This window comes from Fusarium coffeatum (assembly GCF_003316985.1).
Source record: "Fusarium coffeatum strain FIESC_28 chromosome Unknown BRIP53273_contig_40, whole genome shotgun sequence".
NCBI classification, from domain to species: Eukaryota; Fungi; Ascomycota; class Sordariomycetes; order Hypocreales; family Nectriaceae; genus Fusarium; species Fusarium coffeatum.
The window spans coordinates 48,242-74,974 of record NW_022157837.1 but is presented as its reverse complement, the minus strand read 5'-3'; the positions used below and the strand labels follow the sequence as shown (position 1 = coordinate 74,974).

Genomic DNA, 26,733 nt, shown 5'->3' with positions numbered 1-26,733 from the left:
TGTGAAAAGCGGATAAGATAGGTCAGGTCGGCAGTGGGTGCATGCATGCAGAATGAATCAATCGATGCCAAGGAAAGGTGACAATAGAAAGTCCCTCCAAGCCCTTGAACGATGTGGCTGCACATGCCCGGTCACTGCGGCAGCATTGCCACGGGTACTGAACCTCCAATTTCCCGCATCGTATCCTATCGTACGGTCAGCTCGGAACATAAGCTTAAGCTGTTAGGACAGGGGAGTAGCGGTAAAGAGACCCTGAAATGAACCAAGAGGAGACGCTGGCTTCGCGATTCCTGATTAGGCTTGGATGATCAGATGCCACAGCTCGATAAGACCCTGCTTAGCCTTTCTGGGCAGTGGCAGTGCAGCCAGTTGCAAGTTACGAGCCATCCATAGAGAATCTGGCGTATAAAAATCACATGCTTGACATGATTATTGTCCAGGCCGATATCTGTCGACGAAATGTCGATTTTTCTTGGAAGGGAGAGTCAGCGAGCGATGCAAGGTATTGGTGTAGCACTCGTAGCTAGTCATCATTCAGGCATCCAGTGTAACCTCTGAAACAAAGGAGAGCATCGCCCTAGTGAATGTTTTGACTTCCATGGAATCATGATAAGCATTCGCCTGGGGCGCTAACAACAAAACGACGTTAGATAAAATGTCTAAACTAATAAACGCCAAGCTCAGATGCCAAGCTCCAACCCCAGATCAACTGCAAGTGCTCGCAAGCAACTGGGGGAGGGTAAATTATGTCATAGGCTAAACCCAATTAGAAAACACCACTCTATTCGCGCGCACCTTACAAACGTTGACGTGACGCGCGCGTACCAACACGAGATCAAGACTGTATCATACATCATGGAATTTGAGTAAACAACAAATTCATTTTCCCCCAATTCATATTCAATCCTTTCAATGTTAATGACACACACAAATAAACTCTAAATATGGATTTCAACTTTGGGCAGGACCCTCCTTCGGGCTCCGGTTCTCGTTCTAACTGGCTTGGTTCTGGTCATCGCGTCGAAATGTCAAATTCATCCCCCAATGCGCCCAACACGATGCTAGAAGATGATATTTCTTTCGCCGAGTCATATCGTCCCGAGGCCTCTCCTTTATTCAATTCGGTTTATATGCCTCGCGATACCACTACTGAAGCTACGCCTTCCCATGGAATGAGCCCTGGACCTGCACCTACTTGGCCTTGGCAGCGCGATGCCGACAACACATTGAATAGCGATAACTTCGACTCAACCGATGTTTCTGCTTTACCGGAGCAGCCCACGGGCTTTTCTTCATCTCCAGAAAAGCCTGCGGCACAGGAACCCGAGGAATCTGCTGATGCACAGAATGTTATTTCCCCCGTACGCGCCGCGTCTTCGTCGTTCGAACGTTCAACTGTCGGCATTCAGGGAGGCTCTATCGTCCAACAGGATGACGAAGAGGAGGAGATTCTGCGAGTCGAGAGCGACATTAGCCCGCCTGTCGAAGAGTCCCGAGTCGAGATTTATGAGCACAACGAGACAACCATCATTCAATCATCAGAGAAGCAACCCGATGAAATCCCCACACAACAAGAACGTGACAGCGGAGTTACACCAGGCGAGGCCGAACGCGTCGAAGAGACACCCACCGAAACACCAGCTGAGCCGCTGAGTGACGCCGATAACACTGCTGAAGACCAAGAAACTCCTGCAAAGGAAGCATCGGGGTCACCGGAGGTCAATCCAGCCCCAGCAGCAGGTCCTGGTAAGCTCAGGTCCGCATTGCTTTCCGTAGGAAGGGGAATAATGAAGCGCATGTCTGCACCCCCACCTGTCCTGGCTGCGACTTCCCCACAAGATGATTCACAAGCCAGAGCTAGGTCCACAGAGCCTGAGCAACAGCCCGGAACGGGAGCTTCGACACCCTCCCTTGTTGTTGAGCTTAAGAAGATGTCAGAGTCTGAAAAGGAGGCTTTTGTTGAAATGTCCGAGGACGAGGAAGAAACTGCACCTGCTGAGGATCCTGCTCCCAAATCCGCCGCCAAGCGAGGTCGGCCTAGCAAACAGAGTCTTCTCGGTAAGGCTACAGAGTTTGCTAAGAAGCCGGTTCGTGCGCGTCGCAGCATTGCTTCTGCACCTGCATCGCCCGCAGTCAAAAAGGCTCCTACATCAGCCGCAAAACGCGGTCGTAAGTCCATGCCAGCGAGTGTCGCTGTTGATGAAACCCCCAAGAAGCGAGGACGACCACGAAAGAGTGATGTTGTAGCTACTCCAGCTCAACCACCAAGCACAGCAAAGAGAGGCCGACCAAGAAAGTCTCTCGCCACCCCAATCGTCGTTCCCAGCGCATCAAAGCCTTTGTCCGCGAGAGGTCGCCGAGTTGCCAGTGCCAGCAAGGCCGTTGCCACGCCTAGAAGGTCGACCTCCGTGCGTACTCCCAAAACAGCCATTGGACTGAAGGCAGCTACAACTCCCACGTCGACTCCTAGGCCGCGTGGAAGGCCACCCAAGAACCCCAAACCTGCAGAAGAAGCTGAGCCAGAAGAAGCTGAGCCAGAAGTTGAGGAGCCCAAGCGCGCTGGGCGTGCGAGCCGAACTTCAAATGCGACTGAGGATGTTGCTTCTGCCAAGGCCACTCGTGCTGTAAAGCCTCGTGTTGTTCCCTCCCCTGCCAAGCGGGGACGAGCAACAAGGAATGCTGTATCTGCTTCTTCTCCCAAGACTGAAACCCCAGTAGCTACAAAACGAGGACGCCGAGCTGCCGCGGAGCCCAAGGAGGAAGCTCCCGTTGAGACACCTAAGCGACGTGGCCGCCCTGCCACCAAGGTCGAGGCACCAGCAGTTGAAGAACCAGCATCCGAGCCCAAGACCCGAAAGCGTGGCCGTGCGGCAGCCACTGAAGATACTCCAGCTGAGGAACCAGCACCTAAGAGACGAGGCCGAGCAGCCAAGTCTGCTCCCGAGGAGGAACCCGCACCAGCTCCCAAACGACGTGGTCGTGCTGCTGCTTCGAAGGCCTCCGAAGAGGTTGCAGCTGAGCCTGCGACAACGAAGAAGCGCGGAGTAGCTAAGACTGCCTCGAAGATGGCCGAAAATGCTGCTTCCGGGCCTGAGCTGGCTCCCAAGAAGCGAGGTCGCGCAGCTGCTGCAGCAAAGGCTGCCGAAGATGCACCGGCCGAGACTACCACCAAGCGTGGCCGTGCAAAGCGATCTGCTCCCGAACCAGAGCCCGAGGTTGAGTCGCCCGAGCCTGCTACCAAGAAGCGACGCACAACACGTAAAGCTGAAGAGCCTGCCCCTGCTAAGGCAACCAAGGCCGCTTCGGGTAAGAAGCCCGGACGACCGGCGAAGGCTACCAAGGAGGCCGTCGAGGAAACCGCTCCCAAGCGTGGCAAGTCTACACGTACCAAGGCTGCCGAGCCCGCTCCTGTTGAGGAAGCACCCAAGCCCGCCAAGCGTGGTCGAGGTGCTGCAAAGAAGACAGCAGAGCCAGTCGCGGAAGCTGAGGCTGAAAAGCCCAAGGCTCGTGGACGACCCGCAAAGGCAAAGTCTGGAAAGGGCGAGCTTCCAAGCTCCAAGAATGAGAATGCCCCCGCGACGAAGCGTGGCCGAGGTGCCGCTGCCACCAAGGCTAAGGCTGCTGCCCCTACCAAAGTAACGAAGACCACTGTTACCAAAGTGACCAAGGCTGCTGCTCCAGCCAAGACAGGCAGGGCGGCACAGACTGGTGTTCGAAGGGGACTGCGATCAAGGGGTTAAACTGACGACTTTTGATACGTCGATGCACAAAACTGGGCTGGGTTGTAACTCGTCAATGGGTGGTTTTATGTTTTTCTGTTATAAGGTACGGTAGACTATGGCATTCGCGAAGATCATTGTTGGAATGGGATGGGATGGGTATCATGATTAGGAGCACTTGTAAAATACACATGGGAATAACAAGTCACATTTGTACGATGTCTTGAAGAGTTTGAAAATACACACTTGTTTATAATATCTTCCAATGTCGCGAATCTTTTGCGAGTACTAATCTAGATCCCAGCTTAAACCACGACACTTAGGTCAAACATGTCTAGTCCCATTATCTATCTACCGTTGGGGTACTAGACGAATTGGTCACCGACAGCATAAGAGACGAAACAATTTGCTCACATACAGGACAATTCTTCCGTTACCCACCTGTATCGCTAATACACAATCGAAAGAGACCACCCAAGAAGAAAACGCCCATGCAAATCAGTCGTAAAGGGACTGATCAACATCGCCGTCTTTGTTCGCAAGTGGGCTTGTCGTCTTGATAGAATTCTCCAATCGCGAGAGCGTCATGGCATACCCCTTGTATCCGCACCAGCTGCGTGCCATCTTGACAGCAGTCTTGATCTCACGTCCGTTGAGTTGCCACAGTGAAAGCTCGGCGATATCTTCATCGTCGAGTGGCTTGTCATCGTAGCTCGTGCTAATACCTCTCTCGGCACCTTCCTCCGTGTCGCTATTTCTGGGTGTGGTAGATCCAGTGTCAGGAGACTCGTCGGTAACGTCTGTGACTCGGTCGTTCTCCGGCACAAGCTGAAGGAACTTGCGCCAGACGGCCTCGCGAGCCTTGCGGTCGAGAGACTCGAAGCGAAGATGCAGGCTGACTCGGCTGCGGAACGCAGTATCAATGGTTTGATACAAGTTGGTTGTCAAAAAGATGATGCCACGGAAATACTCGAGCTCTCGGAGGAAAATGCTGACGAGTTCGTTGCGGTGAATATCGTTGGGATTGCGTTCCGCCATAAAGACATCTGCCTCATCAAGGAGGACGACAGCATTCCACTCGGTCGCCATCTCAAAAACACGTTTGAGGTTGGCGCCTAGAGTGTCAGCGCTAATACCCAAATCCTCGGCTTGCAGATAAAACAGCGGACGACGGGCACGGTCTGCGATGGCTTCAGCCATGAGAGTCTTACCCGTACCAGGGGGGCCGGACAGCAACATGATGAGACCTTGGCCCTTGCCGACGATGACATCCCCCATAGCTGTGGATGTACCATTGGCCAAACTGTGATTCTCGACGAAAGATAGGACAAGATCCTTCTGTTGATGGTCAAAGACGAGATGGTCGTAGGCCTTATCGTTCCACACAATTGGCTCGATGTCTTCTATGAAAAACTGAGCTAGCGATCATTTGTTAGCATTATAAACTCATGTATCTCAATAATAGTCTTACTCCAGATCTTGTTCTTTAACGCATATCCGCTAATGAGCTCGGATATGAAAGCAATGTCGTTTGGCTTTTCCAGAAGTCTCTCCTTGTTCAAAGTTTGATCCTCTTCAGAGATCCTGTTTTGCTGGTTCTTGAAACATTTGTCCTCTGCTTTGATAACATCGTGGCTTAGACTGGTGCTGGTTTGCGGCTCATGTACCGCTTCAATGTCGGGGTCTTGGTCCTCGCGCTTCCCTTGGGCTAGATGGTATGTGTTGTACCCTGCAACATCCACCAAGATGCGGCCTTCCACATTGTGCTTCGTGTATCCCATGATTCCACGTTCAAGTGAAATTCCACTGTAGGAGCAGTATGACAACCCCTGCAAGTCAAGAGCCTTTCTACCTCGCGCTAGTAGGTGGTCCTGGATAGAGGCTTTGTCTGGATGCATGTCGAAAGGGTAATGTCGAAGTTCACGGATCGGCTTATTGCCAACGAAGGCCTCAATAGTCAATTCCTTCTTTGTCCAAATGAACCGTTTTCCGTTGAAAGATATAACTTTAGAGTTAACGACGAGCTCATTAACACCATCCTTGCGCCTATACTCGGTGTTATCTACCTTGGCGATGAACTCCGAGTTCATCCCATAACTGTAGATCGTCGAATCCCTAGGGAATAATGTCCAGGCAATCTGATAGTCAATCAGACTCTTATCAAGCAAATGGTGTCGTTTGATCTTGAGATCACGGAAGCATTCATCAAGGACTCTGATGAGGAGCTGCATATATCCTTTGAGAGGGTTGTCCTTGTTTGTCTCCTGATACAAGTCTCTGATGGCATCTTGACAAAACCAAAGAGGGCGAAAGGGTGCCTTGAATGTCGCTATATCATGAACGTTGAGAATGAGGTTCTCCTGCTTTAAAATTGGTTCAAGGGCGCTAACCAGGAGATGGTTCTGGACATCGATTCTGTGGTACTTGAGAGCAAAGCGGCCAGGCACTTGGTCTTTGTCGTCGTCTTTGACCTTGTAAACTCTGATGGCAACACGGTCGCGAGCTTTGATGACAGCCTTGGAGATTGGCTTGGGAGGAAAGGTTCTCCAATCGAAGTCACGCATTCCATCAGATCTTTTGCCCTCGTAAAGAGTTTGGATGACTGCATCGGTACCAAAAGTAGCATCTTTGCTGGTGATGTCCTCGATATCTTCCTCCTCATATCCTCTCTCGACGTCGACTGGTACGTCGAGAGGGGACTTCTTGTGGGGTAGAAGTTTGCATTTGCATTTCCATGCGACATCTGAAATGGCATCTCCGATGAATCCGAGCATTTTGGAGTGAGATCCTGTTGGGTAGGAACCTAAAGATGCGGAAGAGCTGGGAGATGTATAGGAGAAAGAGCTAATTGTAAAGGACGATGGTCTTCGCGAGAGAAAGGCCATATTTGACCATATACTGGCTTTTTATAGGAAGCATAGATAGTCCTAGAGTAGGAACTGGAAAACGAAAGTCTGGGACACGCTTTATAAACGCAGGACTGGTCTTGATCCAGGGAGCCTGGACGGTACTGGCCAAAGAGGTAGAAACGCATAGCGAATGGAATCTCAGTTGGCTTTGTTGATCAATAGACGCCTATGAGAGCCGTAAATGAAACCCACATCATGTCGCATGTATGACAGCCCATAGGAAGCCGTTACTGGGATAGCCATGGCTGTGTGATGGCATGCTGATGAGGCTTGGATTGGTTGAAGGGATGGGAAGCCTGCGGGTTAACAAAGAATAAATGACGTCTATACCATGCATAGGTAGCTGAGGATTCCGATTTGTCGTACGCAATGTGAGAACTGAGAGATGATGAGCTATGAAAGCTCTTCTGGTGTAGGACTTGTAGGCGTCTGCCTTAGAGTCCTTCCCGGACCCACCAATGGAGGGATCGCTCTCACCTTTGCTCAGCCTTACAGGCAGCCTGGCCAGCTACACCTTCCAACTTTTGCAGTTGTGTTGTCGCCTAATAAGACGAGCTGTTGACAAGCGTCATGATAGTGCTTTGTCGGAATTCCAGACTTGACCTTGTATGTATGCTCAGTACCACCAAGTCCAGGATTACCCTGCCGTTTCTCAGTGAGACGTACCCTGCAGAAATGACCCTAGTTGAACAGCGACAAGATCTAAACAAGTGTCACTTTGGAATGAGGTGCGGACACCTTTAGTGAGCTCAGGACGTTCAGGCGTAGACCTCAAGTTTACTGATGAGATGACGAAGAACCGCAAGATGGCCTCTCTGCAAGTGCACAAGACCTGTATTAAAGTCGTGTAATTTCAACAAGCGGGTTTAGCTCAGTTGGGAGAGCGTCAGACTGAAGTCAAACTTCAATCATCTACCGATATCTGAAGGTCGTGTGTTCGATCCACACAAACCGCATGTTTTTTTCTTTTGGTCTACTCCAATGTGGATCCTCTTTTTTTGCCGGTCCATCACATCAAAGTAAGTGATTGTTGCGATAAAGAGTGTCCGGCGAATTGCAGTACTGACATTGCCGCCATATCTTTTGCCGTAAGAGGAGGAGCGCATTAGTTGGTGGTGAAACTGGGAATAGCTTCAAGACGCATCTGACGCCTAGATTGACCCGCCTACCTCACTGACTGGAACCGCCTGCTCACGATTAATTTGTTCATCCAAACCTAACTAGAGAAGCCCAAGAGAGTTAATTGCTACTTGAGGTCGGGCTGCCAGGTTGTTCACTTATTGCTCTGAGCTCTTATCCTTGAGCGAGCGAGTAGCTGCAGCTCATCCCAAGCTGTTGCGCACCACCCTGCTGCTGAAGAGCTTACACAGACACATATTATCAACGACGGCAGTCTCCCAAAAGTCCTCCATATGGTCAGACCAACGCGATGGTCTGCATGATCGATTGGTAAATATGGTCAGCCATCGGCGTACCTCAATGAGGATACCATGTATTCATGCACCACCCAAAGTACCAAACGCGGGGAATAATCTGCGACAAGGCTGGAACCTATCACTTCTCTGATTCCTCTCAACTACCTGCAGAATGGACCAGACCATGGGGTACATATTGTGGTGCAGCTTGCCGGCGGTGTTGAAAGGTCATCTTTATTCCCAGGGCAAAGGGCCATGAGCACAGACAGCTGTACAACCAACAATTCGGGGACGTCATGGTCTAGAAGATATGCAATGGGGATTGCACATATTTATGAGAAATGTAGAGAGATCCCTACTTGCTCCACCAGTTGCGCTGCATTCATCCACCTGCAAAGAGATGACGCCGCAGATGGGTGAACAGGAAGATGGCCGTTCACAATAGTATTTCATTAAGACAACCAAGAGTGCATTAGAGGTTGAACAGAATCGTTGATCAGGGCAACACCTGTCAAAAGAAATCGTGATGTTTGCAGGTGGTCGATGCTTCTTGTGCATAGCGATAGCTTCCAGAAATCCAAAGTGACACTTCACTGCAAGATGCCGCCATCCCATCTTCCGTTCTCTTGACCGCCTGGTAGACGTTAATACAATCTTGTAGTATAATCCAATTCATTCGGATCGATTCCAGAGCCTGCAATTCCATCTCCAGGCACGCCGTGCTGCCAGCTGCCAGCTGCTTGTCAGTGCCACCCACTCCTTCATCTTCACCCACCCAGCAACCACAGCTTAAATCCCAAACACCAACACCAACATCAACGCACAAATTCCTTCCTTCTTTCTCCTCCCTTCTTCACCGATACAAATCATCTTTTCTGACCGCCCTTCCACTACCGTTTGACAAAGATAGTCATTCTTCTGCGCAGCTACCCGACGGGGGAAACAAACCAAGCTTCGCTTCTCCCCCCAGCTTCAACTATTTTACCATCCATCGCGACGTATGCTTTCGCAAACGGTCACCGCAAATTCTCGAAATTCCCTTTGAACAAGAAAAAGTATACATATAAATGTGTTCTTTAGTTCTTTCTCTAAATTTCGTTGTTTCGTTCCGTTTACTCGCTTCACGGCTTCTGGGTGAATGAATAGAAGCACGCTTGCATTGTTCAACTGATTTCCCCTACGATCAAAAAAACTCACTCATCCATTCACTTGGGACAACAATAGAAGACAAATTCGACTGCCTATCTCAACTTCAACACCGTCCGGACGACTATAAATTGTTCCCAACTTTTTACTCTTTTCGAAATCTTCATCCTCTTGGTATCTCATCCTCATCAACACTTGAGCACTATTGCTATTTCTGAAACCTCTTTTCTACTACTCTTTTGATCTCTCTATCCAAAAATGGTGTCTCCTTCTACTCCTGACTCTCACAAGAGCTCCAGCAGTCCTGCTGCATCAAACGCTACCCCTTCGCCTCCTCAGCAGAACACGCCTTTCACTGAGATGACGGACCCGCGATACAAGAAGACTATGGACTACTCTCAGCTTTTCACTGCATCTAATGGTTTCGGTCAGGGACAGCAAATTCCAGCTGTACCTCTGAACTATATTCCTCCTGTTCCCGCTCAGCATACTACGCCTCCTCCTTCGGAACAAGCTCAGAACTTGGGGTTATTCTACAGGCGAAACAACGGCGTCGGAAACACCTTCAATCCCCGCAATGGCTCAAACACTTTCCAGTCACTTCTCAATGGCCAGAACCAGAACCAGGCTCAGGCTCAGAATCCTCTGGCTGCTCAAACAGCCATGCCCGTCCGTCAGCCAGTCATTCCTCCAGTCGGCCACGCTTCCCCTGTTAGAGACAGTTTTGCAGGAAGTCTTGCCCCTTCACCTGAAATCTGGGAGGGTCTTAAGAATCGCTTCAATCAGTTTAACCTACGCGAGTCTCAAGCTCCTACATCTGTACCGGGCCAAGCCTTTACATCTGACCAGGAAGCTCGACCATTCAAGCTCCCCAACTATCTAAGCTCTTACGAGCCTCGACAGCCTTTTGCCCCCAGTAGCAACCATTCTGTTCGTTCTCAGCCAGATAGCCCTACTCTTGGTCAATCTTCTACTCCTCGAGGCTTCAGGCCCATGGCTGCTATCAACCACAACCGTCCTGTCGCTAGCACCGAGAATGGGCAAGTCGAAGCTGAGGTGAACATCTTCTCAAACAACTACAAGGGCGAACACACCATGCGTAACGCAAGTGCCATGAATCTTGCCCCAGAGGAGAACTGTGCTCTCTGGTTGACCAACCTGCCTCCGGATGTTACTCACAACCAACTTCTGGCTCAGATCCGCAACGTCGGCCGCATTTGGTGCACTGTTATCAATGAGCCTGACTACGAGCGCCATGATACTGCTGCCGCCAAGGTTGTTTTCTTCACCCCTGGCCCTGCGCAGCTGTTGCTCTCCAAGTCTTTGACCCAAGGTCTTGAAGTGTCCGGCTATCCAGTCCGCGTCACTCACAACCGTGTCAAGTACGGTGAACAGCCCATAGTCGGAGCCGCCTCTCGCGTTCTCATCATAACCGGCAAATCGACTTTCGTCAACGTAGAAAGCCTGACCGAGTTCTTCAAGGAGCGTTTCGTCTTTGAGGTTGACGAAATCACCCCTCTCATCGTCCAGCCCTCGCGCGTCAAGGGTGGCCGCTCAGTAATCGAGTACCGCTTCGGCAGCTTCCGATGCCAGGCACAGATGGGCAAGATGGCCCTGGAGAAGGATCGACCTCTAGGATTTGAGAAGGTCGAGTTTGGAGAGGATCCTTGTGAAGTTGGAGACACACTCAGTGCTTACGGCATTGCCGCTGAGCGAATCCAAGGAAAGGGAATGTAAATTTGTGGATTATTGGAAGGAATGATAGATGGATTTTCGTGTATTGAACAATCATGTTTGGATTGGAAGGAGATTGTTAGTCTATGTCGAGAGAGCTTTGTTGCAAGCTCTTCTAATCATGGATGGAAAGAATTAACTGGGAGTTTACCAAGATAGACTCATGAATACACTACTGTATACACTTCATCTCTGATGCGCCCTTGATTTCCATGCCTGAAATGTGACAACTAGATGTTCTAAGTAGGGAATGAAGCAATTCCCAAGCTCAGTTAGCCACCCATTCTAGCTAAGCATTTAGACTGCCGCTCAACGTTCAGTAGCAGCATCATCACGGACATACCCGCGCCTAAAGTGGCCTCACATTGAGTTTACCAGCGCCTAAATTTAGCCCATGACCGAAAGTTTGGCCATTTTGGTCGTTGTTCCATCGACTGCGGCTCAGTGGCGTCTCCTAGTCAACTTTGGGTCAGTGGAGGTGCCATTTTCGTACTGTTCAAGTGATTATGCCTACTCAACACCATCACCACTTCCGAGTCTTATACACAAAGCAAGCCATGGCGTCATATGAGAAACAACAGTTCTGTTCAAATACACTGTCGTGGTTGAACTCCAGCAACGCCGTTAGTCTAATAATGCTAAATATTATACATGATTAATTGATGTAATTATCGTCTTCGGTCCTTCAATGACTCATCCCAGGGAAGCCAAGTCTGGCGATCAAAAGTAGGCATGCACTTGACCTTCTCTGGTGGCTCGTACTGCCAATTAATATTCGCCTTGCTCTCATCCATGTGCTGCACGACTTCATTCGTAAAACCCTTGAGTTTCTTGATGTCCTTGCCCCTCGCATTTGTGTACTCCAGACTAACACTGGGCACGACGGCAATTTTCCGGTATCCCTTGTGCCATAAGTCTTTGCAGAATAGTTGGGGTTCGCCTTGGAAGCATTCGTCCTTTTTAGGGTCGCGGAATCGTAGGCCGTTCAGGATCGGGGCTGCTGTGAATGCTGTTGCGCCGTTCCAGCATGCGAATACTTGAAAGGGAAGATGGGCGTCGTATGCCATTCGTGCTTCTCTGTTTCCTCTGAATAGATCCCATGCGTCATCCCATGAGCCGTCCTTGGGGATGGGAAAGAAAGTGTCTCCGGCAAGTGTTCTCGCGACCTATGATCATGTTAGTCTCTAATTAGGATCTAAGGATGGGCGAAAACTTGCCCATACATCGTAAAAGGTCGGATCGGGACCCGCGTAAGTAAAGTCCATAGCGCAGGTCATATCGGCATTGAGGTTGCGACGCTGGTATGCCAGCTCAAGTATATCGTCAGGACATGCTGCAACATCGTTGATGAAGAGAACGGTCGTCTGATCCGAGGCCGGCACCTTCTTCTTAAACAGCGGCTCAAGAGCCAAATTGCGTAATTGTGCCAACTTGCGGATACGCGCACCTTTGGAAGGGTTGATGGCTGAATTGTTGTAAAAGTATCTTATTCCCAATTCCTCCATGAAGGGGTGTAAAGCGTCAAGGACATCAGCTGTGCCATCGGGGGAATTGCCCTCGACGATTGAAAGGGCGCATCGTTCAGGTCCAAGGTACTTTATCGTCTCAACAATACTGCCCATGAGACGAGGGAGCAGGTTGACGACGTTGCGCAGATTAAGGGCGAAGTAAAAGTCAATGGGTTCCTCATCTTCGTCGTTGTCGTGGGTGGCGTGTGTCTTTTTGAGTTCTTGGTATCGCTTGGTGTCCAATGGAGGGCATTCTAGTCGTGGGCGCTCTTTGGATGAGGGATCGAGGATGGCGTGAATATAAGGTGTGATGCGCTCGGTAGAGAGTATAGAGCCTAATGAATGTTAGTTCGAATTACTCTCATCTCGAGTATTGCAAATGAGATCTCACCATTTTTTATCGGAATGGCGGAGTTTATTGATGTAGCGGAGGTAGTTGTAGAGGATACTGTTGCAGTTGTTGTATAAGAGCTGATGGTGGATGAAGAAACCTTTTCAGCATAAACCGTGTATGATGATTTCGACGTTGACGTCGAACTGGAAGGAGAGGATATTGTTACTGTAGACGTGGTCGCTACCAGATTTGGGGCGTAAAGAGGAAGGTACGTCTCTGATAACCGAGTGATGTGATCGCGACCCAAGTATAAGCTGGTCGAGATTAATAAGAAGCAAACGAGAGGCACACACAGGAAAAAGATTGTGCGATGCATTTTGAGTCACCCAAAGATCACAAGAAAGGATGCAGGAAACAGAGAAAAGAGCGACAAGGGAGGAATTAAGAAGAAGTATCCTATTCATAAAGTACAGCTACGGCTGAATCAACTCAAGGGCGAGGCACAGCACCTCACTTCAACAATGGCATGGCGCCGATAACGAGGAGCCACTTACCAAGGGAAGGGTTCGGATGACGGCAGTGATCGGGGGGTCCGTTACTGTAGGTGATAGAATAATCTAGTCACTTTATGATGGAGCATAGAGGACATATTTCTGGCGCCCTAGTGGTATGGCACGTTACAGCGGGCAACCCTCCAATTTAGCCCAGCCACTCTCTCACTCTCATTCTCATTCGGGGACCTCGTTTACACGGGAACTAGCAGGGGCTCGATCTTGCAAACAATGATCAATACGATATTTATCTGCGCAATGACCTGACGTGGTAACGTATTTATTAAGGATCCATGGAATTCCAGCAGGTGACACTCACTTGCTGACTCACTGATTGAACAGCTCGTAAACAATAGATAAGCTTGCAGTAATCCATCCTCCAGATCCTAATCCTCTCATTCATTTCCGACCCTGCATTTTAGGCTATTGATCCATTGGGCCTTTCTTTTAAAAAATCACTCAAGCTGCGTCCTTCGTAAGGCAGGGTCGTGACAGGGCTGCAAGGGTCTCAACTTACAACTTGCCTTTTCTAACCAAGACAGATGTCAGATTCCTTGTCTAAATGAGCGACCAATTAGAGTCGCCTATCACCTGCAAGGAACATGCCGATCGAAACGGTTGATCATTCCGTTTGAAACGGTAGCAACACCAACATGGACTCCAATGTACAACGAGGTACGGATAGTAGGTAGCAGAGAATTGGCCAAGCATAAGAGACGAAATAATCGGGTCGCTTTATACCAGTTTAGACTAGCACTTTAGGTTACCTTATTATAGGTAGTAACCTAAACCACCTGAACATGTACGACCGACCAACAGCAAACAGCGGGTTCTGTAACTGTCCAAAGCTTCACGTAAAACCAACAAAAAGCAAGCAACCCTTGACCAATATCCCCGTCGCGATGTGTTGTACAATTAAATCCGCATGATTTTCGTCCCACTGCGATGCCTAAATAGAATAATTTATCTGGCTTCACCGTTTGATCTTCAACTCTCTCCTTTCCCATCTCTTTTGATGTCCAAAATGCAGCGAATAATTTGTGCTTTTCTGTTGTTTCAGTTCTACATATGTCACTGTTATGCCCTTTACGCCAAGATTCCCACTCCAACTGAGACATCAGCGCCGAGTCGGACAAATGGCCACCTTGCAGAGCGTGGCGTCCCCTCTGAGATGATAACATGCGGTTACAAGAACGGAGACCCAGAGGCTGTAACGACCCCGCCGGCTGGAAGTGTTTGTCGATTTAGTACGCAAAATGGGTTGTGGGGATTGTGTAAGAGTGGCGGTGATCCCAGTTGCACTCTCGTCGGAAGATGTCGAGATCACCATGACTGCTTTGGGGGTTGTGGAAAGACAGAGAATACCAAGTTTCTGGCGACGACATGGTAATGGTATCTTTCAAAGATTGCGAGTCTCCAGCTAACAGGTGGCAACAGTAAGAAGGAACACTACTGCAGCTTCGCGTATCTAGTCATGGACGAAGGACATACATACACCCAAATGGGATGCGGTGCCGTCTTTGCAACAGATACTTTCTTCATCACACCAAAGGTCCCGCAGTTGACAAAACCCGGTACGACAGAAACGACAATGACAGCTGAGACATTGGAGCCGACGAGCGACACGACCGATGAAACCGCCCCATCGGAAATCGCCTCTGAGACAGCGAACGAGGCCTCTGGTTCCCATCCGAGCAGTAACGTGGGCGCAATAGTTGGTGGTGTCGTTGGAGGCCTGGCTGTTATTTGCGGGACTGCTATCGCTGCTTTATATCTGTTACGGAAGAACCGTGGTGATAGACCGGAGACTGAGAAGGGAACTGCTACGAAACCGACGGCACCGGACGATAGACCTAAGGAGCTGGATGTATCGAACCCTTTTGGGTTGTTGGAGAGTAAACAAGCTTCTGAGTTACAAGGGAGTGCCAGTCCAGCTCCTCCACAACTTCCTCCGGTCGAGCTACCCTAGGGAGAGGTGCGCCTTTGATCCACACTATTCCGTGGATATGAGGGTCAATATTTCAACTTTAATGTTTATTCACACGGATAGCCTTCATTAAGTAGGATGTAAGGAAGCTTATGATGGGGTTCTGATCTCTGCGAGTTCGAGTATTTCATGGGGGGATATTGGAGTTCAAGGATTGCATTGCAGGGACATCCTTTTCAGTTCGGAGTTCTAGGTTGGATATCCACAAAATGAAAGACAAACTTGCTAATATCTAACTTTCCAGAAATTTAAAAGTGATAGACTGGCATATCTACGTACTAAAATCTGTCACGGCATATCAATATGCCACAACTTGCCGTTGCTGATACCTTGATTTGATCGGGGACATCGACTTGGTGATATTGATTTTGCATATTCTTATCCTGGATATATAAAGACATCCGATAATAATTTTGAGATGGAACATCGATTTCTCTTTGCCTTCTTCTGTGCTGATAGTTTTAACGAGCGAACGTGGGTATAGCAAACTCCTAAACTCCAAAATTCCATGATCCTCAAGTGCAAAATCCCCTCGCGTTTTCCTTTGATAACCAGTAACGTGGTGTGTGTGGACAATCCGTCAAGCAACTGCAAAAGTGATCATCAAAATTAGAATAGCCATTACAAGTATTTAAACTTTGAGTATACGTACGTGACCATATTATCCCACGCTTTGCAAAGACAGTCGCGATCCGCCCTCGGACATTCGCGAGGCTGCAAAATATTAGAACACATAGCAACTCCCAGACAAATCTCTCATACCGTTATTGTTTCAAGGCATCTCTGGTAAATCTCAGCGCACTCTTTGACCCCAGTAGGTTTAGCAGATGCTGCAGCTGCGGCGAAAATAACAAGGCTGGTTGTGAATTTCATGATGAGTGGTCGTCAAAATAACTGAAGAGACAAATGATGAAGAGAGAGGAAAACTAATTAAAACTCGATGCTGTATATTTATATTCGTGGCACTTGAATATAAGATTCACGTCCGTTGCATAATGAGGAATGCATTTGGCAATCGAGACCCTGCCACTATTCCCAGATCGTCCGAGCTAAACGCTTTCCGTGGACATGATCAGCCACGATAGGCTTATCTTCATGATGAAGTGCCTGAACTTTACTGATCAAGGCTTGGACTATCAGTTGGATTTTACTCTATTTGTTCTTGGTAGTTAATGGATTGTTGGTAGAGTGGCTAGACTGTTGTGGAGTTGGATGACGTTCTAGAGTGACGTTCAGTCTCGACGACCGCGAATTTAGCAAGGAATTCATCACGAAAGCCGAATCTGGATAGAGATTGTTTGAGGAGAGATCTACCTGGCCTGGAGAAGACAATACACTGAGACCTGTATGCAAATTAAGATAATCATTCCTTCATCAAGATCAAGCCTTCGGACAAAGACTATTCAAGAAAACACTATCAGTCAAACCGAGAGGAAGATATAAAGCTATTTTGATATTAAGCTACCAGATAATATTTTTTCGTCATATTAAATAAGCTAGCAGTCAAATATCATGCAAGTCCAGCTACAGGCCTAAGCATAGCAACAACATTCAAAGCATACTTCAGCTTCAACATCGCAACCATCGAAGCAAAAATCCCAGCAACAGCACTCGTCAATGACCCTTTACCTACCATCTTCGCAAAAGCTATCCACCACATCATCTTGTGTCTAAGAACAAAGTCCTTCGACTCATCAACCCTTGGAAACTTTTCATTCGGAATATCCTTTTCTAAAAACTTGCAAAGTGGTGCCCACCCTTCTTCGATGCGGAACTCAAGCATCTTGTTTGCAGGAACTATTCTTCTGACTAACTCGTAGTGGTCGTAGTAGACTATTCGTGCGGGGGAATTGGTTGAAAAGTCTGTCATGGTATGGAAGCTGGCGGGCATGACTTTCTTTGAATATTCCCAAAAGGGTCCAGCTTGTTTGGAATCAAAGCTCGCGAGTGTATTCCAAAGAGGCCAGCGTAGAACTCGAGCGTCGGCTGAGTTCATGTTTCGTAGCCAACTGTCCACGTCTTGCTGGGTGACTATGACTTCTGCTTCGGGATATGCAGCTACAAGCTCTTGTACGAAGCATATAGCCGGGATGTCCAGCACGGCATCGTAAGGGCCGAGCATTTTATCAAACTCGTTTCGACCCCATGGTTTGCCTTTGCCGTGGAACTTTGCATCGAGGGCTTCGCGCCAGAGACTAAGGTTTGTCTTGGGGCTGCCCTGGGCCGTGGATAAGTGGTATGGGGTATAGCCTAGTCGTTTAAGGGCCGTGAGGAGGGTCATGGTCCCTGTTCGGGATTGTCCGAGACATAGGACGCGCATGGGCTTCGTACGGGCCATTGGGTAAGAATCGATACGTCGACCAGTCATTGGATGAGGTTTGATATTGTCAATTTGACGGAGTTTGCGAGTATCAAAGATTTCTGAGAGGGAGGCTTCGCCTTTAACTTCGGGTAGGGGCATGATGAAATAAAATTGAAGCTCTTATTTGATATTGAGAGATGATCTCATAGCAGCAAAGAATCAAGCTCAAGTGTTAGTTGAACTCTTGCCAAGCTGCACAATCCAAGACCGGGAATTTCCTGTTTTAATATATTATACATATACGTGTCTCATAAGCACTAAATCGCGATATCATGACGATATGGCCCCCAAGCTGACACGGAATTTGGTAAAACAGGCCGCTTACATGAATCGAATAGCCCCGAAATGGTGTGCAGTAACGGATAAAAAGATTACAGATGATTTCAGCCATCGCCAAGAGCAATTGACCCAGCGAGTGGAAAGTCTTTATTTCCGAAATGCCAATCATGTCAAGAATGGGGATTAGTCTCGGGCTGCTCACCTAATCTATCGAAACTTGATGCTACTTATTACCGTATTTAGAGATGCTATATTTACACTGGGATAAGAGCTACGTAAGCGGGAATAGGAATTATCTTTTCAATGATTCCGGCATAAGTATATACATAAGAACTCAATCTATATAACGTGATATGTACAATAAGCTGCATGAGTAATCATTTCCGTTGAGCTTCATCCCGCACCATCATCACTCTCCATTTCCTCCACCACCGCGAACCTGCCCAGTCCACCCATTCAAGTCAACTCTCAAGGGAAGTTGGAGCCAGCCTTGAACTCAGTCTGAGGCTTAACATTGACACCCTTGACAATGATAGTGCTGCCAGTAGAGCTGGTGACACGGACATCAACCGTCTCAGTTCTGAAGCCGCTGGGGTTCTCGAAGAAGTTGTATTCCTTCCTGGTAGTTCCGACCCAGGTTCGGCCGTTGTCGGTGCTGACTTCGAGGCTCTTGACGGGGAGGTTGCTGTTGCGGACTTGCATGGAGAACCAGAAGGGGCTTGTTCCTGAACGGAGTTAGGTATGGATTACCGTGAAAGGGTAGGGGAGGAGTGACTTACCCTCTTTGTTGCGCAGGACAAGAGGAGCGGTAATGTCGCAGGAGATAGCTCTCCAGCTAGTCTGGACAAGGCCGCTAGTTCCTCCAACGGCAGAGAAAGCATCTTCAAAGAGGTCCAAGTGTCCCTTGTTGCACTCGTTGCATCTGTCAACAATCTAGGATGAGGTCAGCATAAGCCTCTTAATGGCATTCCCATATGAAAGCACATACCATAGCCTTGATCTTCTTGCCAGTTGGGCCAGTAACCTCGATACAGTTACCGCAAACACCCGCACTGTTCCAGTTCGAACCGGAGAAGGCAGTTCCATAGATGCCGGAAGGAATAGTGTAGCCAACAAGACCACAGGCACCTCCTCCGACGTTGCCGCCGTAGTGAGTAGAAGTACCGGATGAGACTTCATCACTGAGATATCGTCCTGCGACGAGAGCCGGAGCGGCAAGGAGGATAGAGAGGAACTTCATGTTGGAGAGATAGGTGGGGTAGGTAGGAAGTGATAGTTGTCTAGGATAAGTGATCTGCTAAAACAAGATCAACCAGCGAACCCACCACTTTTTATACCAAACACTTCCAAGAATCAAGTACCGACCTCTCCATGATCCTACCATCAAGTTTCAAGGTCCTGCAATCTACTCCCGGGAACCGCCACGGGAACTAGCAGGGATACCCAGTCGACAAACAGTCTCGACCCTCAACGCAAGGGAGCAACCCATGAAACCGCCATCAATGGCAAGCTGCATCGTAGTTTCACCTATAAACGAGTGGCGTGCTTCAAAAAGAAATATTCATTCGGCGTGGCCATACCGAACCTTGTTAACCGATGTTACTCAATGTGATGATTTGTATTTAGAGTTTCGTATGTATGTGATAGCTGAAGAGACTGGTGGAAATAAGCTAGGTATATGATCCCGCCATGCGTCTTTCGTGAAGCCGTGCTACCAGATCAGGTCATTCGGCAACTCCTCGTCTATCGGACCTCCCGAGCACCGTCCTATTTGAGATTTAGAGTTCCGAAGTTTGTAGTCAAGGTAGTAACGGCCTTGGACGTTTCGAGATGACATACCAGGGTTGCAGCACTAGCTTAGGCGATTTCTATCACCAGCCAAGAGAATTTCCAACTCCATCCATGTATAGAGTCGATTTAGCCCGCTTTGTGACCTGTTCTCTTGAGCTATCGCGCCGACAAAAACAAGGAAACATATGACTATGTTACCTCGTCACGTCCTGCCTTAGGACCCTTGTCATTTGGAAGTTTTCTTTGCTGCTTGTTCCGGTTTGCCTTCGTCTTTCAGAAAACAGTATCTCAAGAACTTACTGTAGCTCTCATCATTGAAGCAAGCTTCAATCTCTGCAAGGAGTCGCGATTTCAAAGTCGAGTAGGGCTGAAAGCTGATTTTCTTCATCCGGATGGAAAGGTCCGAGGACATAGCGCCCTTTGGTTTGTGGAGTGACTGTGGATACTCGAACTTGCTCAAAAAAGCAAAAGAGATCTGTGCGTTGTAGAAGTAGAAGAAATCCTGGTTTTCCTCGTCGACATATACTGCAGAGGTCTATGAACATAGTATCAGCAACTGGCTTCGTTTAACGGGATCGAGATGTGTTACCTTGAAAACGTAATCTTGGCGATGGCGAGTCTGAGGGGAGCTCTTGTCCTCAGCTTGTGACTGTGCAAGGCCAATAAGAACAGCAAGGATATAAGGATCGCGGAACCGATCCTCTGGTTCGAGTTGCTTCAGCCGCAACTTTCGCAACAATTCCGCTGGAGGGTTAGATCTTCTCGGTCTAGGAGTTTGAAATAAGCCCTCTCGTTGGATTCTGATCATTCCTTTCTGAAGAAAGGCAAAGACAGGTGCTAAATTGCCAGAGGAGCGTAATGAGAAGATAGAGCCGTGAAGACGAAATTCATGTTTCTTGCCGAAGCAGAAGTAACCGAAGGGCCTAAAAAGTCAGTCAGAAAGCCAACTAAGCTCTTGATACAGTTGGGGTCATACCTTTGAAATCTAAGAGGTCCTCCATCTTCAGATATCAGCTTCTTGATAGCTGCGTTTTTCATCTCTGAAGTTGCCAAGCGCTCAGCCGTTTTCGCACTATGGTTCACGACCTTCCTACTTCCTGAAGCCTCAGATGCTTTGTTCTCTGACTCCTCTGGGTTATCCTCAGGGGTTTCATCCACGAAAGAGCACTTCAGAAGTTCTAGATGAAGTTGTGTCCATTCCAGAGGTTGGACGAGAAGTCGCTCTCTCGGATGCTGGCGGATGATGTCATGAATAGATTTTGGCTCGCGCATTATAACTGTTTTCTTGGGACTCAATAATTGATAGTTCAGAGGGGATCTCGTTGTTGAAAATGTTATTTCTGATTTATGGTTGTGGTAGAAAAGGTTGGAATAATGGTTGACCGTGAGGGATGGAGAATCTCTGCGAATTCCAGTTGTCTCACCATTTTCTCACGTGAGCCCCAGTATGAGGCAAGCAAGCAAAGGTAGAGATATCCAAACCACAACGCTCAAACTAGAAACAAATATGTCTATGAAGCTTAGAAATCGGCATGTTTCTTTGAATGGTTCGATATTGTGATTTCAGCTACAGACTAAATTCAACTGAAAATCGTGTATCACGACATTTCTTGATCACAGTCAAGGGTTACCCGAGGGCATAAAAGAAAAGATAGTATGACCACCTCATGGGATACATTGACTGAGTCTCAGATTATTTATTCTTAGTTTGTTCAAGCCAAAAGAACAACTTTTATACTGCCCAATGGCCTGTCATGCGGATCATCATTCATACAGTTGACAGGGAGCACTTATAAAACTCCTTCAGATCATCCACTCGCCATTTAGTCCCCCATCCGCTCTCTCTCTCAATCCGATCCAACATTTCCAATATCGCCTTATGCTCACTCGGATGGCTCATACATCGTCCAGCAACCCACAGCGGCTGAACACTATTCGTCCACGCCCCATGATGTTCATTCGACATACTTATACCGCAAACCTGCCTCGCATGCCAAAGGATACTTCTCGGTTTCGCTGCGTGACCCAGTCGGATCGATGAGGGCTGATTTTGAAGCATCAGGATTGATGCGGTGTGATGCATTTGGTTGCCCGACATGGCTGCGGGATTCGAGTAGAGGATTGTTGGGAAGGGTGAGGTTTCGGTGGAGGGGATCGTCATGATGGGGTGGAGAGGTTCTGGTCGGTCTTGATACCACTCGCAGATGTATTTCCATAGCTTAAGCCATCTGGTGCGGAATTTCGCTTCGTTGCGTGTTGGCTCTGAAGGTGAGGGTGCTAGTAAATCGAGCACTTGGGCTGTGAGGTATACTGCATAATTGGCCCAATTCTCGAACGTCGAGGCAGCCTTGAACAGCTCAACATCATTCTCGATAGACAAGGTTTTCGACGCCCAATGATTGATGGGTATAAGCGTCTTGACCGACGATATTAGACCACCACAGATATCCATGCGCGCAAAGCACCAAAACAAAGCTTGCTCTGTCCCGCCAACGAAGCCATTAATACCCACGGCTTCCATCAGGCTGGCGCACCCGTCGAGATGTCGTTGCCATGCTTTTGGAGAGCAGCTAAGCATCTCCAGTACGCAAAGAATGACACATGTAGCAATAACCGCAGTCCCGCGCGTTGGTAGGTGTGGGAGTAATAAGTGAATGGCTTCTTGGTAGAGTGCAAGACTTCGGCTGGTCGAAAGAGTATGCTTGAGCTCGAGTTGTCGTGCCGATAGAGCCAGCATTGAGTATCGAAGATGGCCATTGTCTTTGCTCATTGTTGGAATAATTTGCTGGAAGTGTCGGTCTCGGTCAAACTTGTCAAGCCAGGGAGCGATCTCGTCAAAGTAATTCTTCCACAGAGAGCACTCTTCTTGCTGCGACAGGAGCGGCACCTGCGAAGGCTGAAAGTCGTTTATCGGTAGCGTAACTTCCGTCTCTTCCAACGTAGCACCTCCCGACTCGGCCTCCGGTTCGATATGCGGCGTCGTCGATCTCGTCGGCGCAATTGACCGCGTCTCTTGTATAAGACGGTTTCGCAATGTCGAGTGTAATTCGTGGTATGCAGAACCTGGTAGGAAGATGCCATCTTCAGACGCCCCTTCTGGTGTGAAAGCTTGCAATTGATCCATGTACGGATATTCTGTTATTATGTCAATTGGGACTGTGTCCATAGACACTTGGAGAGCAGGGTCTATGTCGACGGAATTGTGAGATTGGCCGTTCTGACTAAAGTAGAGTAGGTCGGCGACAGCGTTTTCCGTTCGTCGCTGTGATGCTGGCGACGATATGTTGATTACGGGAGGTCTTTGAACAGGTATAGGTACATAGCCTTCTGTCGTATTGGAGCTGGTCTCCGAAGGTCTCTCATTAACTACAAGACTCGTTTGATCTAGAACAGGTCAATACAAGTAGATACACTTGTAAAAATTAAGCTTACCATCATTGCTGCTCCTTGTGTGACGATCTGCATGATTGCCATCCTCCTCCTCGGTCTCAGCACCATTATAATCACGAATGACTTCATCCGTAACATCCAAGATCTCAAACTCTCTAGGCGGCCTCCTCCGCGCCATCTTGCGCATCGATGGATGCCGGGCATTCAAGCATTGTGCGTGTTCAGCCCGGAACGCAATCTTGAGACCCCATTCGCAGGGTTCATTACGACGACGACATGTACCGCATGCCGGTCGACCTTCGTCGCATTTGCGCTTCTTGCGTCTGCAATTAAGACATCCTGATCGAGTGCGCTTATGCTTGGCGGGCTGGGCACGGTGTTCCATAAGTTAATTGTAGCCGGTGGTGATATAATGGGTGAGTTATGAGGAAGTGTTGTGTTAGCGGAGGGAGTGGAGATGCGAGAAGGATATGAATCGGGGAAGGACACGGCAGTTGCAGCCAGAGGGACGTCATGAGAGCCGAGTAACCTTGAGACAGGCAATTGCTGCAGCGCACTAACAAGCAATATGTCGTCCAAATGATTAGCAAATAATTAATTCTGGAACGAAACTAAGCAGAAACTAAACAACAAATTTTCCTGCTCTTCCATGTACCTGATCGTCATCTCCAAACATGCCTGTAATGGGCTTAGTCCACCTCCGCTTAGACTTGCCTAAACCTGACCACATTGTGGAGGGTGACATTGAGCCCCAGGCTAGGCCATGCCATTTTGTCCTGTCCGTCATCAGGATAAAGATATCCCTGGCACCCAGCTAGGTAACAGAAGAGATGTCTTCTAAGGCTTAGGCTACTATAATAAAGTAGCCTAAGTGCTAGTCTTAGCTAGCATAAAGTGACCAAATTATTTCGTCTCTTATGCTCCCGGGGGCCAATTCTTCTGATACCCTGAGGGCACCTCCAAGCGAAGAATCCAATTGCCGACTCATACATACTCCCTCAATTGGCTCTAGTATCCAAGCCTTCGGAGAGTCCTTCTAGAATACTCACAACACCAAGAGCGCCAGGGTCAGGTATACCACCCTCCTCATCAAACCGATCCTGGCCAACATAACTAGCCCGCCCTAAAGACGCTGCCATCTGTCGTGTGCTCTCAGAGCCCTTGCGCGCTTCCGCCAAAGCAGCCCTTAGCGAGCCATCCAACGTATAGTTCTTGACGAAAGGGATAAGAGCATCCATCAGTGTTCGGTGACCGATACGCGCAGGTGTATATCTGCATAGTTCGTCTAAGCCGCTCTGGAGGGCTTCTTGCATCAATTCGGAGATCCCAATCGAGGGTGAGTCGGTAGTCAACTTGTAAAAACGGTTCGCTACGGCGTTGAGGAAGATGGCGTAGATGGCGCCTGATGTGCCACCCATGCTTCGCTCCGCGGTTGTCGCTGTTCTTCTGAAGACTTGACCGATGTCGAGAGAAACTGCATCGTCGTTCCGGAACTCCTTTACCAGACCTAGATGAACGAAAGTTAGCAAGATGTGTCTCCAGTGGAAGTTGATGGATACGTACCGGTGACCCCGTTCAGAAGTGTCTCTCCGCAATCACCATCACCGGCAAGTGTGTCGTATTCTGTGATTGTGGGCTCATCTCTCGACATCGTTCGAGCAACAGACTCAACGAGGACCTTTACAAGAGAGGTTGGTACTGTCCAACAATTAGCTTCTACCAAAAGTGAATCGCGATACTCGACTTACCTTCAATGCCCGTCTTTCTGCCAATCCCTTTGGGTGGACTGACTATTGTTTCCCGTTTGGCCACGGACTCGGCATCTGTCGCCCATCCATGGATTGAACGTGGCCAGGCGTGCGCTGTGGTAGGAGCATCAAGAAGCTCCGTCAGCTCATCGTCAAGCGAAAGAAGAGTAACAGAGAAACCTGGTCCATCGAGCGAAGTCACAAAAGTGCCAACAAGACTCCTTTCTATTCTGACATCCTTCTGGAGTAATTGCGACACCACTTCGTCTGCAACAACGCCCAGCTCAAGAACACTCAGTCCGCCGAGGTTGTTGACCATCAAGGCAGTGCGCTGGCCCTTCTCAGGTTGCCACATGTGCTCCTTGGGTGTGAATATCATATCCAAAGTCTTCTTGACCGTGTTCTCAAGACTGGAGATCTCTTCGCGCTTGACGCCTGGTTCGTTGTGGATTCCCATTCCGAGCTCGAGTTGGTCGTGAGGAAGACCTTCTTGCCTTGTTCGACCTGGGACGCTACATCGATCGAGACTCGCGGCGACAGTAGCCATTTGCGAGGCAGCCTTTCTTGTTACGGCGGCGACTCGATCGAGGGATGCCCTGAACAGAAGGTATGAGCCTTTGCAGTTGGGTCAGGAATGGGAATGCACTTACCCCTGAGCTGCTTTGGCCCCAGCGATCTTGTGACAAAAGACCGTCCCAGCAAGACCGCGCTGGCCGACGAGCGAATTGCCCTGAACAGATACATCATCTCCAATAATGACCATCTCTACTCTTTGGCCTTCAGCTTTCGCTTTCTCAGCCGCTAGACCGAAATTCAGTTTGTCGCCGGTGTAGTTCTTGACGATCATCAAGGACCTGTACACATGTTAGCCAAACACTCAATTCTATGGATGTAGCAGCGCACCCTTTTGACGACTTGACAGTCTGTAACCCCGTAAGGATCTGCGAGGCAGATGGAGAGGCAAATATTTCGCCTGCGACAATGACATCCAATGCACCCTCGCCCAAGTAACCAGCATGGGCAGGCTCGTGGCCGGAGCCGCCGCCGGAGATCAGGATGACTTTGTCATTGTTATGGTCAGTCCTGTAAAGAACTAATATCTTGTGGTTAGATCGCCCTTTATCTTCAGACAGAGGTGGTAGTCTTACCCTTTTCTGAAGCGATCAGACTGAGTGATGGATCATGGAGGATGCAACTTCGCAAATTTCGTTCAACGGAGTTTGGGACACCGTGGATGAAGCTCTTTCCTATCGCACCCTATCAGTAACGACAAGATATTGTTTCGCAAGGGCACGTACCCAGCGTCATGGTTGTATATGTGTTTGCCTTGATTTGAGTAAGATTTACATTGGTCAAGGTTTTCGCAGACAGGCATCTTTGTGCGCCTTTTGTATTTTTCTTCGTTTTGTCCTCATCGTGCAACTTTTCCCGTACGATACCAAATTTGCCAATCGAGCCCATGCTCGACAGCATTCTCCTAGTCGCAACATAGCGAACATCTCCTCGCCAGCGTCCGATTGAGGAAGTGTATGCCTTCATGTTGAGTGCAAGTCCTGCGTAGCGGAGTTTCTATATTCATCTTAGTGTCGTCCCTTGACCCTGGGCGGTTACCGTCAGATTGTGGAGATGGTGAAAACGTCAGGTGTGACTCCAATTTCTGCAGCCACGTCTGGTAAGTCGAAGCGCATCATCCAGATCGCATGTACCTGAATTACCTGATTTAGCATTTGCTTGAGTCGAAACATCGTTTTATTTGTCTTTGTCTATTTTTATGCAATGTCGTTAACAAAGAGTGAGAAGAAACCTTCTAGAATATTGGTCTGGCGCTACACATCGCTTGAGAATGCCATCAAACGGCAC

At 48.7% G+C, this 26,733-nt stretch overlaps 8 protein-coding genes across 8 annotated transcripts; 3 read left to right on the top strand and 5 right to left on the bottom strand.

Annotated features, from left to right (window-relative positions):
• Nucleotides 1–944: 944 nt before the first annotated feature.
• On the top strand, nucleotides 945–3,740 carry FIESC28_01697 (uncharacterized protein; the record flags this gene model as incomplete). Its single annotated transcript, XM_031155847.1, has 1 exon — nucleotides 945–3,740. The coding sequence occupies one exon, from the start codon at nucleotides 945–947 to the stop codon at nucleotides 3,738–3,740; it is 2,796 nt and encodes a 931-aa protein (XP_031020050.1).
• A 477-nt stretch (nucleotides 3,741–4,217) lies between these two features.
• Nucleotides 4,218–6,493, bottom strand: FIESC28_01696 (uncharacterized protein; the record flags this gene model as incomplete). Its single annotated transcript, XM_031155846.1, has 2 exons — nucleotides 4,218–5,137; nucleotides 5,191–6,493. 2 exons carry the CDS (start codon nucleotides 6,491–6,493, stop codon nucleotides 4,218–4,220), a joined length of 2,223 nt encoding a protein of 740 aa, XP_031020049.1.
• Nucleotides 6,494–9,447: 2,954 nt separating this feature from the next.
• Nucleotides 9,448–10,926, top strand: FIESC28_01695 (uncharacterized protein; the record flags this gene model as incomplete). Its single annotated transcript, XM_031155845.1, has 1 exon — nucleotides 9,448–10,926. The coding sequence occupies one exon, from the start codon at nucleotides 9,448–9,450 to the stop codon at nucleotides 10,924–10,926; it is 1,479 nt and encodes a 492-aa protein (XP_031020048.1).
• A 665-nt stretch (nucleotides 10,927–11,591) lies between these two features.
• On the bottom strand, nucleotides 11,592–13,141 carry FIESC28_01694 (uncharacterized protein; the record flags this gene model as incomplete). The annotated part of the gene is made up of 3 exons (XM_031155844.1): nucleotides 11,592–12,089; nucleotides 12,147–12,766; nucleotides 12,823–13,141. The coding sequence occupies 3 exons, from the start codon at nucleotides 13,139–13,141 to the stop codon at nucleotides 11,592–11,594; spliced, it is 1,437 nt and encodes a 478-aa protein (XP_031020047.1).
• A 1,649-nt stretch (nucleotides 13,142–14,790) lies between these two features.
• Nucleotides 14,791–15,285, top strand: FIESC28_01693 (uncharacterized protein; the record flags this gene model as incomplete). Its single annotated transcript, XM_031155843.1, has 1 exon — nucleotides 14,791–15,285. One exon carries the CDS (start codon nucleotides 14,791–14,793, stop codon nucleotides 15,283–15,285), a length of 495 nt encoding a protein of 164 aa, XP_031020046.1.
• A 1,528-nt stretch (nucleotides 15,286–16,813) lies between these two features.
• FIESC28_01692 (uncharacterized protein) lies at nucleotides 16,814–17,764 on the bottom strand (the record flags this gene model as incomplete). The annotated part of the gene is made up of 1 exon (XM_031155842.1): nucleotides 16,814–17,764. The coding sequence occupies one exon, from the start codon at nucleotides 17,762–17,764 to the stop codon at nucleotides 16,814–16,816; it is 951 nt and encodes a 316-aa protein (XP_031020045.1).
• Nucleotides 17,765–18,412: 648 nt separating this feature from the next.
• Nucleotides 18,413–19,184, bottom strand: FIESC28_01691 (uncharacterized protein; the record flags this gene model as incomplete). Its single annotated transcript, XM_031155841.1, has 3 exons — nucleotides 18,413–18,669; nucleotides 18,724–18,877; nucleotides 18,933–19,184. The coding sequence occupies 3 exons, from the start codon at nucleotides 19,182–19,184 to the stop codon at nucleotides 18,413–18,415; spliced, it is 663 nt and encodes a 220-aa protein (XP_031020044.1).
• A 777-nt stretch (nucleotides 19,185–19,961) lies between these two features.
• On the bottom strand, nucleotides 19,962–26,412 carry FIESC28_01690 (uncharacterized protein; the record flags this gene model as incomplete). Its single annotated transcript, XM_031155840.1, has 13 exons — nucleotides 19,962–20,270; nucleotides 20,325–20,658; nucleotides 20,712–20,913; nucleotides 21,704–23,119; nucleotides 23,168–23,492; nucleotides 23,781–23,939; nucleotides 24,175–24,632; nucleotides 24,689–24,823; nucleotides 24,874–25,469; nucleotides 25,524–25,727; nucleotides 25,777–25,966; nucleotides 26,022–26,120; nucleotides 26,172–26,412. The coding sequence occupies 13 exons, from the start codon at nucleotides 26,410–26,412 to the stop codon at nucleotides 19,962–19,964; spliced, it is 4,668 nt and encodes a 1,555-aa protein (XP_031020043.1).
• Between the last annotated feature and the right edge of the window lie 321 nt (nucleotides 26,413–26,733).